At 46.1% G+C, this 11,805-nt stretch overlaps 1 protein-coding gene across 1 annotated transcript in view; it reads left to right on the top strand.

The window, feature by feature from the left end:
- Positions 1-7,045: 7,045 nt before the first annotated feature.
- The window catches only part of NCAPD3 (non-SMC condensin II complex, subunit D3), a 75,474-nt gene continuing 70,714 nt past the window's right edge, over positions 7,046-11,805 (top strand). The window contains exons 1-2 of the mRNA XM_008567131.1: positions 7,046-7,146; positions 7,524-7,646. Of these exons, the coding sequence (XP_008565353.1) occupies positions 7,580-7,646 (67 nt within the window). The 5' untranslated portion in view covers positions 7,046-7,146; positions 7,524-7,579. The remainder of the gene's footprint in view (positions 7,147-7,523; positions 7,647-11,805) is intronic.

Here is an 11,805-nt window from a genome sequence, read left to right as displayed (position 1 = left end):
TGAGTGATAGATGCAGCAGAAGAGAGCTGCATTTGCTCAGGGTCCACCCCGGCTGGCACAAGATCTGAGTCCAGATTAGGATTAATGCCCTCTTGGGCCCTAGAAACCAGATCTCTTGCCTCTCTAGAGCCACACAGTGTTCAGCCGTGCCCTATGGGAAAAATCATCCCCAGAAAGAGAGAAATGGTTTTAGGTGGTGCTTTTCAGTCTGAGAGCAAAATCCACTCCATTGCTGGTCTAGGAACTGGTCTGACATATCTATTCCACTGGGAATCTTTCCTCCTAGACAGGGGGGCACTCTGAAGCAGAGTGCACTCTGTCATAATATTTATCCAATTTGTAAAGGTGTCAGTAGATAAATTCCACACTAGTGGGCCACTTCCATAACCACTGGGAATCTTTCCTCCTAGACAGGGGGGCACTCTGAAGCAGAGTGCACTCTGTCATAACATTTATCCAATTTGTGAAGGTGTCAGTAGATAAATTCCACACTAGTGGGCCACTTCCATATGAATTTACAATGTATTCTGTGGTTACGGTTTGTGGCTGATTTCCTCTGTAGTTACCCTTTGATCAATCTCTTATTATAAACAATCCACCTTCTCTTCCAAATACTAAGTTGTTTCAGCAGTGGGCAGCATTCTGGGTCGTGAGGGATAATCCACAAAGCTGTCAAGTGAGAGACACCAGTTCCAAACTGGGGGAAAAGTTAGCAGTCCAGTAACTGTGTCCTCCAATAAAAGTAAGGAAGTGCTACCACAGGTAGAAACAAAGCCGTGCCAGCCTGTGACAGGGGCTCCTCTGCTTACTCTTGCAACATGAGCCCGGGGTTGATGGGGTTGGCTCCTATGTGGGAGCTGCACCTGGTGCCTCAGTTCCCAAGCACTGGGTTCTAGTTCCAGGGGACAGAAGCAGGCAGAGCAAGACCCCAGTGTCCATGAAGTTTTAAGCGGGAAATCCCAGAGTCAAGAGGAAGATGGGAAGAGAAGGATAGAAAAATACACAAATGTGATTACACAGCCCAAAGGCAGTATGAGAAATAAAGAAAACAGAAAAGGCTCAGAGAGCACTTGGCTGCCAGTATGCACGGATCCTAGCAACGGCGCAGAAGGTTCTGCCTGCCCAGCAGGGACCTGGGCAGGAGACACCCTTCTTTGCATAGCATCACATTCTCCCTGATGCTTTTCTTCCTGGACACATGTTAATATCAGCTCCTACATCAAATGTCATGGAAGAGTGACCAGCGTGTGGTCTGAATGGGGCTGGACTAGCCTCTTAAATTTATGATTCATAAGCCATTTGCAAAGCTTCTGCAAACACTGTGAGGCAAAGGGGCAAAAATAGCCATACTTTGCTATTTGCAAGAAAGCTTGGTTTCCTTTTGTATAAATTAAAACAGAAAATCCAAGGCTGTTCTCACAAGAAGTTTGAGCCCTACAGAGACTGTAAACTACCTCTATTCTATCCCAAAGAAGCAAGTACAAGTCATCCGTAATTCTTCCCAACCACTAAGGCCGTCAGAGACCAGGCATTTCAGGCTAGAACTGGAACTGGCTGAATTTTTTGTCAAGGTTATTTCCCCATCTTCAGTTTCCTTTTCAGTCTGATAGGAGGAAACAACTTTTGCACTCAGAATGTTTTCATGGTGAAATTTGCCACCAACAGCTGAGGAGTGAATTTGCCACTTTGGAAAGAAATTGAGCCAGCTTTGCATCATAGATCGCCCCGTGCCCAAGGCCCTGAGATTCGCTGCTGGGCCAGGACCATGTTTAGTCCAGGCTTCACGCCGGTTATGGAAGCAACAGAAATCATTGAGGGCAAAAGCCCTCCAGAGAGCCTCCACTGTGCTGGCTGGACCCTGATCAAGACCTGTGCTCACCACACCCCACTCACACCTCCTACCTCCTCTTAAGCCTGTGGGAGCAGTAACACCTCTGGCTGCTCACACCCGGCCCAGCACAGCTCTGCTCCAAACTCTGCTCGTGACTTATTAAGTAGGCCAGAATCAATCCGTTTCATCTTAATGTGCCTTTTACCTAGTATTTCAAGGGTTAATGAATTAAAATACAGAAAGCCTATAGAGTTTTTAAAAGTATGGGTTTGATTGGTACCAATGGGTTCATTAAAACTTAAAAAAAATCCAGACAATGTTTATTGGCTTTGGACCACAGGGATGCTCTTGTCTGCCCTCCTCCGCAAATCTGACCTTCTAATTAGGCTTGGTTTTCTTAACGCCATTAGTCTCCAAGGTTGCCCAGGCCCATCTTGTATCTACCACCAGGGTTCCCCAAAAGTTTCCAGCTAAAAAATAGTCTCTTCTTTTAACAATTACATTTCTTCCCTCACTGCGCCTGATATACCACTGCATCTTTCTAAAAATGTGGGCCCACCAGCTGCTGGGGTGAACAGGTCCTAGACCTTCCTGTCCCATGTGTCTGACCCAGGAGATGCCTTCAACACATGTTTGTTGGCAGTGTTAGAATACAGACTGAGCTATCGCAAAAAGTATGCTGGGTATGGGGAGGATCTCAATGAGGCTCAAAAACTTATGGAGGATACCAGGAAACATCCACACCGTGAGTGAGTAAATAAGACCTTATTACACTCCCAGGGCAACATTCAAACGGCAGCGTTGGAGCAGGTGGTAGAGGACCAAGTGGACCACAGGTCTGATGACTCTTATTCTCATACGCACAGGGAGAAGTCAGTCTCAACCTGACCTAGGAGACTGTGATGAAAGAGAGATGCAAAAACAGGTGACCTGATGTCAGCTTCAATGCTTCCTTATCCCAGCTCACCCTGCGTGAGGCTGCTGCTCCAGTGGGTGTGCGCCAGTTGGTGAGCCACTGAGTTCTCAGTGGCCTTGATTAAGGTCTGCACCTAACTCATCAACACCTCCTCCACAAGTAAGAGCACGAAGCCCAGCCTCTCAACGGTAACCAGCAAAGCAAATCTCCCTTTGGTTAAAATAACTCTGGTCTATCTAGGAAGAGATAAGAAAGAAAAAATCCAGAGTATAGTTTCTGCGAATTCTTACATCTGACCAATGTATCCCGTCAACAAATGTTTACAGAGCACCTTCTATGTGCTAGCTGCTGAGCCTAGAACTTAGCCACTAAACTAATGACGAAGTGAAGGCAGTCCCTGGCTTTCAGGGGCTCAGAATTTAGTGAGAATGACAGACAAATTAAAAAAAAAAAAGTGACAACCTTATCATATCTTGCTTGAAAAAGGTATCAATGAGGCCCCTGGAAGATCAATGGAGGAAGTGCTTAAGCCAGTCTTAAGCATTTCATTCTCTTGGATGTGTTATTTGCTGGGCTTTGAAGAACGAGTAAGAGCTTGGGTGGAAGGTCATACCTTGTGGAAAGTTTTTACCATACAAATGGAAGATACCAAGACTCTAGAAGGATTCTAGGATAATTTAAGGAAGCTACAAGTGGTGAGGGTGAAGGGTTACAGAGAGATGAGGCTCGGGAGAGAGGCAGGGGCCAGCTCAGGAAAGATTTGGATATACTTTCCCCTTATAACCAATAGGCAGTCGCTAAGAAGAATTCTAAGGAGGGGACTATGTTAGAACTGATGACCTGAAAGGAGAGGAAAACAAAGGCAGGAAGACCAGTTAGGCAGCTGCTACCAGCAGAAATAAACAGAACTAGTAAAGGCAGTAGCTTTGAGAATAGAGAGGAGGCACAGATTTAAGACACATCACAGAGCTGTTGGAGAAGACCACAATTTAGAAGCCAATTGGATGTATTGGAGGGGGAGCCTAAGATGACTTCAAGATTTCTAGGCTGAATAGACCCAGGTGACATCAGCCAAAATGGGGAAAACAGGAGAAGTAACAGGGCTGGGGCTGGAGCAGGGAAAGGGGGATGCATCCCTGAGGCATCTGTGGGGTATTCAGGTGGATAGTCAGATAGAAAGGCAGCTGGAAAGACAGGTGTGAAACTCAGAAGAGAGTTTAGGTCAGGACAAAGATATAGTTTGGGAGTCACCAGAATATAGGATGACACTGAAGTCACAGGTGCAGATAAGACTGCCATAGCAAGTCACAGAGTGGGAAGGGACAGGGAAAAAAAGTTACTTCTCCTCCTGCATGCCCCAAAAACCTGTCAAAAACTAATGAGAAAGGGAGACAGAGCTCAAGGATTTCAACTTTCTTACTCATCAACATTACCGATACAACCAGACCTCAGAACCTGACCAACGTTCCACCCACCTCATACATAGTCAAAGAATTTAACGAAGGAGAAAACCACAATACCGCAACTTCAGCAAAGTTACTCACTAGCCTCGCTCTGGTGCCCTGAGGTCAATCCTTATCACGGTCTTATGTGTATGACACAAATACTTCATGTCCTGCTTCTCTGGGGAAATCAGAAGGACAAAATAGGAGGAATAAAAGAGCCTTAGAAAAGTCGCTCTGTGCCAACAAATCGGATGGTACATCTTCACTATCAATGCGTGTATCTTAGGACACAAACTCCCTTTTACAGCAAACATAACTAGAAAGATTACTCTAATGCGTTGTTCTTAATCAAAAAATACATCCCAAAGCCAAACAATAAGAAACATATTGTCTATCATCCTGTATTATTTTATCTTTATTTCCTTGTGTAACCGTGGATAATTGAGAGTGAACTATATACACTTTAGCATGCATCTGGGATTGGCTCCATACACAATACCACTGGCCCACATGGCTAAAGCAAGAGCTGTACGGCAAAGGGCTAAAACATGCACTCCCTGTAAGTGCACACCGCGGCAATTTTATGGGGGAGGGGTAATAAGAAGTGTAGGGAAGAGTAGTAAACCAGTGAATAACTGAATCTGTGAAACGGAAATGTCACTATGTCGACTACTATAATTTTATAAAGGAATGCTCTATAAGGGGATGAAACATGATCCCCTGATATGCCCAACATTCTCACCAGGTGATTTATTATCTTTGCTTTGCAACTGAGAGAGCTGAAGCCCAGAGAGGGACATAACTTCCCCAAAATCTTATGGTCAACTCAGCCCAGAGTGCCCAGGGGCGCAGGAAGAGTTATCAGTGGAAGCAATGAAAGGTTCTGAGATTAAAAAGTTAGACAAGAAGCCGGGCAGGGTAGGTGCAGCAAGCAGCCTCGACTACCTTTCATTTAGACCAGAGAGAGGCCTTGACACAGTTCTTCCTACAACAGCTCATTTCATATTGTCTGAGGCAGGGCGCACTCTGGGTCATCTTACACATATTGGCAAGGTACCACCACCTGGGAGTGGTGGTATAGACACAGACGACACGTCTGTCTACACAGGCATTATGGAGCCAAAAAAGCAACGCAATACCTTTAAAAGTTCTCTGGGTCATCTTACACATATTGGCAAGGTACCACCACCTGGGAGTGGTGGTATAGACACATACGACACGTCTGTCTACACAGGCATTATGGAGCCAAAAAAGCAACGCAATACCTTTAAAAGTACTACTTAAAAATACCAATTATCAGTAGGCAAAGATTTCTTGACTATTTCATATTTTTTTCAAGCTATTTCATATATTATACTTAGCATAAAATACTTCAGATTCATCCTATCTACACTGTGGTTCTTTATCAGGGGTGACTTTATCTCCAGGGGACATATGGCAATATCTCAAGACATTTTTGTGGTACCAGTGGGGGATGCTACTGGGATCTGCTTGGTAGAGGCCAGGGATGCTGCTAAACTCCTAGACAACAATGGCCCCAAATGCCACCAGCACTGCTGCTGAGAAATCCTGCTGTCCACCCTGCCATCCACGCCAGAAGCAGAAAAGAAGGCGTGAAACTCACTCTTCAGCCCCTTTTCTGGTATGGTAGCAGGGCTCTCATATTCTGGCTTTAAAATAACAAAAAGGTTCAGCCATTTTTCAACTTGATTTTATTTCTTTAAATACTAGAATCAAAATGCCTGAGGCTGACAGTGAACTGCAGGCCCAGGCTACCAGGACTCCTTTTTCCGGGGTTCCTCCTACCTGTGTCTCAGTATTTCTTGCCTCTGTAAAAGGGAGAGAACAAATTTTTTGCTAAACTCTCAGGATATGAGAGTTTAACACATTTTCCCAAGGAAGGCTCTAAAAACAGCCTTAAACTTGCAGTGCGTGGTATAGGCTACGTCCTCTGTCAGAAATAAGCGCAGCCATAGGGTATTTACCTGAATCTACTGCTGACCTAATGACAAAAATGATTTTTAAAAGTACCTGAGCGTTTTAATAACACAGAAGACTCCAAATAGTCTTAGAATTGGAGACAACCCAATCTTGACTGGCGGCTCTCCAAATCTTTATTGTTACTGCCTTTAAATGTCTAGTTCTAATGATTAACAATCATGTTTGGAGAAAGTTACAGCACTGAGAACATTCTGACCATTTCATTGTGGTTTTAGAAACCCCATTTCTTTGTCTTTAAGGAGAAAATTAGGCGACTGAAAACTAGCATTCCAATGAAGTCTAAGAGATACAGGCTGAAGATTACAGGTCTTCTTTCTCAAAACATGTACAAAGAAAGGTGGGTAGTTCAGGCTGAGGTGAGACGAGGGAGTACTGGGGAGCCCTCTCTCCCACACACATCTAAAGAAAAGGGGGGCGGATGAGGGCGCAGCCAAGGGCAGCGGGGAGGCGCAGCTCCACTCTGGATCTGACAGCTGTCGAGGGCCGGTCGATGGGAAAGCCAGCACTGGCACGGGCTGGGGATGGCAGCCGCGCCGGGCCGTGGGTGCGTGGCCTGCGCCCACCGCGTGGGGTCCAGCGCGAGCGCCCCGCAGCCGCCCGGCCTCCCTCCCGCGCTGCTGCGCACCGAGGAGCTCCCGCGGCTCCGGGCGGGGGAGGGGGAGGGGGAGGCGGGGGGCAGCCGGATGCGCCGGGGAGCCGCGCGCGTGCGCACGCCGCCTTCTCCCCCGCTCGGGTCCCCGTCCGCCCGGAGGCGTGCTTGCTGCGCATGTGCAGTGCGAGGAGGGCGGCCGGTGTCTCCCTCAGCTGACATGGCAGCTGCGGTCCCTTTCCAGTAGAATTTGGGCCCAGAGGTCCCGTCAAATCGGAACTGCAGGTGTCTTCTCGGAGTGCTTTTGGTTGCTTCTCCCTTATCGTGTTAGCTCGATAGACGCTGGGCCACCATCCACATTCGGGTATGTTCAACGTTCAAGTGCTGTGGGACGGGGTGAAGGCAGCCATCGGACACGCACGCGACATGTCGCTTGACAGGGGCAAAGATGACAGTTATTACAGGAAGGTACCTTGTCGCACATTCCCTTTAGACTTCTTCCCATTTAAGAAAAACGAGGGGGGATAAAGACGCTATTAACTTTAACTTAGTTCCTGGCCCCCACTTTCACGGGAACGCTAAAAAATCTCCCGGAGCAACCCGGCTTGGCCACCCTTCCTCGGCCCCCCCCCACTCTTTGCGCATGCCTCGGATGGCCCAGATGATTGGCTACTAGGATGAAAACGGCTCGGCACGGTGATTGGTCGGCGGGAAATTCCGTATGTTGTGATTGGTTCGCAGGAACGGCTCGGAGCGCGCGCGGGACGGAGCTTTGAAAGTTGAGCACCGCGGAGCGGATGATGGTGGCGCTGCGGGGCCTTGGCAGTGGCCTGCAGCCCTGGTGCCCGCTGGATCTCAGCCTCGGTGAGGAGATGCAGCCGCGAGTCCCGGGGGCAGGGCTCGGGGGCTGTGCGCCCCCGACGGGGACTTGCCCGGGCCGGGGTGCGGGCGGGGGAGGTGTCCGGATCCCGGGGCCGTGGCGCGCCGGGACTGCGGCCAGCCGGGTCACCGCAGGGCTCAGCCCGGTCAGGAAGCCATTCAGAAGGGCGCTCGCGGGGCCGGCCTCTCCGGTGCTTGTGAGCCCGTCTTCTTGGCCCTCCCCGCCGTACCGCGCACATCTTCGTGGACGAACCCGTTCCCGTCTGTTCCAGAGGTCTAAACCTCAAACCTCTCTCCTCAGCCAGGCTTATTTCTGGACCTCGTGTTCATAGGTCACCTGGATGTCTCAGACGCAGCCATCATCAAACGTCACATGAAGGAAGCGGATCCCCAAAGCCGACTAATGGCGCCGGGGAGCCACAATGTTTCAGTGAGCCCGTTCATGCCCACGCGGCGGCTGTCCTGCCGAGAGGTGCTCAGGGCTCCTCACCCCGTTCCTGGTGCTGTGGGCCAGGCCCAGGGCTTCACTGTAGCAGCCCGGGCCCCTGCAGGAGTCTCTTAGCTGATTGCTGATGCTTAACTGTTCCAGCCCATCCTCCACACCTCTGCAGGACCGCTTTTGAAACACAACTTGCAATGTGTCAGGTCTTTAAACCTTTAATGTTTCCCTTTTGTTTCCTAAATAAATGACCAAATCCTTCGCATGCCGGAAAAGAGCCTTCAAACATTGTCTCCAGTCTGCTTTTTCAAAAGCACAGCTTCTGGAGTCAGAGATACTTGGATTGGTCTCTTGACTGTACTGCCTAGCATCCTTGTATCACTGGGCAAGTTGCTTGACCTTGCTGAGCCTCAGTTTTCTTATCTGTCAAATGGGGGTTATAATTTCTACCTCACAGGGTTTTTGCAAAGAGGAACTTAGTAACTGGCACATAACCGCTGAATAAATACTAATAATAATCTCACTCATCACACTGAAACTCCGTGTTGTAACTATTCTGTTTATTTCTAAACAGTTTTTACTTTCCTTTTGTGCTGTGCTGCCTGTCTGGGATGAACTTCCCTACATTTCTTTCCCTGGAAAACTTCTACAGTCAGGTCCAGCTGAAGAGTTATTCTGCCCACCGCTATCCCTCATCCACCTCCTCCCCCAGTAAGATTTCCTGTTATGCTCTTTAGCATTTTACATTTCACACATCTACTACTATTTTAATACTCATCCATGGTAAAAATAATAATGACTATCATTTATTGAGTGTCTTTTATGAAGCTAGCACATTGTTAGGTTCTTTTTATACACATTATCTTTTATAAGAATTTCATATTACCCGTGATGAAAAGGAGGATTATTGCTCATAAGTAATCAGGTCAGGATATTAGCCTCATTCTGTTTGACTCAAAACTCAGTGGTCTTTCTTCTATCATAGGCCCCCATTATTGGTATCTTAAGTGTGAAATGGTGAGGTCTTTGTGGGCAAGAACTCTGTAGCATTCATCTTTGTATCCTTAGCACTCATAAAGGCTTCCCCATAGTATTTTCTCAAAATGCTTTTTGAGTGAATAAATGATATATTTCTTCCTGTTCTTCCATCCTAAATGAAATAGGTGGAGCAGGAGTTATCTTCATTTGACAGTTGAGAAAACAGAGATTTGGTTTGAATAGAGAAGTGATTTGACAGAAGTCTAAAGCTAAGTAAAAGCAGAGTCATTAATGAGATCTAGGTTTCCTGACATCAGATCTTTTCTTTTTCCATTGGACCTTGTTAGTTATGATCCAGAAATGAGATTAGTTATACTGGTGTACATTTAAAAATATAAAACAAATGGGAGAATAGATGAGAGAAAAAGAGGTGGGGAAAAAAATGCAAGACATTTTTAGGAAGGTGATAGTGAATTTTAGGAGAGTGACTAGGAAAGAGAGTAAATGAATAGTTAACTAAAGCATGTTAGACAGCCAGTTCCGTGGGAAGATTTCTTTCAAGCTATGGTGTCCTGTATCCTCCCTTCCTGTACTTCGTTTTTGCTTATGACTCCAAGACCTACCTTTGAGTCCTTTTTGTTGAATTGAGAATCACATGTTGGCTTCTAACACTTGGAATAACGGGCATCTCTGTCCCTGTGATTTTATAGACTTGAGAAGTTGTGCCTCATGGGCTTCTCTTTTCTCATTCTTGTAAATACAGGTAAAAATCAAAGAGGGCGAAAGAAGTGGGGGAGGGGGAAGTACACAACAGGGTAGAAATGAGTATCTTGAACAACCAGAGAGTTAGTTTATAGGAGAGAAGAACTGTTTACCCAATTGCTTTGTGGCTCTGGCAGGTATAATGGCTTACCTTTTAGGTCTATTTGAGCATCTCCTTTTGCAGACCTGATGGACTTTTTTCTTTGTGGGGATCTCCCATGCATCCTTGGGATGGATCTAAGGAACAATAACCCTTTATCTCAGTATTGTCTCTCAATAGCAGAGTTGCTACCTTTGTAGATTTTTCTCTGTCTTGTCCTGAAACTTTGATTTTAATAAGAATTTATTTAGTTCCATGAGATATTAAACATTATACTTGGTTAATGTGTGGTCCTCAAACTATGTTCCCACTGAACACTTGAGATTGTGAACTGACTGAGGTGGTCTGTTGTTAAAAGCTCGTCAGTCTCTTCCAGTTCACAGAAAAAAATAAAGTTAGTGTACAGAATTTCTCACTTTTAAGCTTTTACCCTACAGGTTTTTGGACCATTGTGCTAAGTACTTTCAGGAAGAGTGAAAGTGACCACTTTTTCCCCCCTTTCTTCTCTCTGCTAACCCTCTTCATCCTTGTCCATCCCCCATCTCCTAGTAAATCTTTCAATACAACACTCCCCTTGTGAAATTGAGAGGTATTATTACCTATATTTTATTTTATTTTTCCTTTTTGTCTTTTTTTTTACTGACTGGTAACGGGATTGCAACCCTTGGTGTCGCGCCCGTACCGGGGACCAGCAACGGGATCACAACCCTCGGTGTTGCGCCCGCACCGCGCTCAGCCAGTGAGTGGGAACCGGTCTCCACATGGGATCCGAACCCTCAGCGGGAGTGCCGCCGCGCTCCCAAGCGGAGCACTTTCCAGTGCGCCACCGGGCCAGCCCTTACCTATATTTTATAGATAAGGTAGTAGAGGTTCAGGAATGTTAGAAATGATATGACTAAAGTCAAGTCATACAGATGATTTTAAGAGGAGGACTAGAAATCAGGGCCAGTTACTGCCTTCCAAATTAGAGTGATACTGTTGACAGTGGGGAGCTATTGTAAGCAAAGCCAAAATAAGGAGTGAGAAACTTTTTTTTTTTTTTTTTTGGCAGCTGTCTGGTACAGGGATTGAACTGTAGACCTTGTTGTAGTCAGCACCGTGCTCTAACCAACTAACTGGCCAGCCCCAGCACTGAGATACTTTTGCTACTGTCTATAATAAGCAATAAAACATTACTTGAAATATAAAGAGATATAGTTGTATTTGTCAGATCTTCTTTCAGGCAACACATTGCATATCTTTGGAAGGAATGCTTTGCAAAGCCACTGGAGGTACAAAGACTCCCTCCTCTAGGGTCAAGCTGAAGTGACAAAAGGTGATGGGGAGGTTGGAGGATGGATTCTAAGGAGCATGGAGCTATCGCTTCTCGGCCTTTTGGCTAAGATCAAGTGTAGGAGCATGGAGCTAGTTAGCTGCAAGGGTTTTCATTTGCGGAGTGTAGTGTTAATGCTCAGAACTGTAAAGAAAGGATGAGGTCACCCGTCTCTGTTTTTCCTTTATTCTTACCCTGCTCAACTTCTTTAAATTGATGATGCACAGATACTTGAATATTAATATGAAGGAGCACCTGATTAATAAGATGTCTGAGATGTCCACATGTTTCCATCTAGTACTAATTTTAGGTGTGGGGGAATAACAGTAAAAACTGAAGAAAAATAGTTTGTTAGAAAAGTATGAGATGGTTTAGAATTAAGAGAGATTGGCGAGGAATTCAGCTAGAATGCTGTGTCAGTGTCTCTTTATGTATGTTCCTTCCATCACTGTAGTTTGAAATCACTGAGTATTTCTGCAAGTATGAGTCTGGCTTATCTCCTCTAGTTTTAACTTGGGGAAATTGTATCTGTTTTTTAACATGCTATATTATT

Source organism: Galeopterus variegatus, unplaced genomic scaffold, assembly GCF_000696425.1.
Source record: "Galeopterus variegatus unplaced genomic scaffold, G_variegatus-3.0.2 Scaffold295, whole genome shotgun sequence".
NCBI lineage: Eukaryota > Metazoa > Chordata > Mammalia > Dermoptera > Cynocephalidae > Galeopterus > Galeopterus variegatus.
The sequence above is the reverse complement of the archived record's forward strand: the minus strand, read 5'-3'. Positions and strand labels throughout refer to the sequence as shown.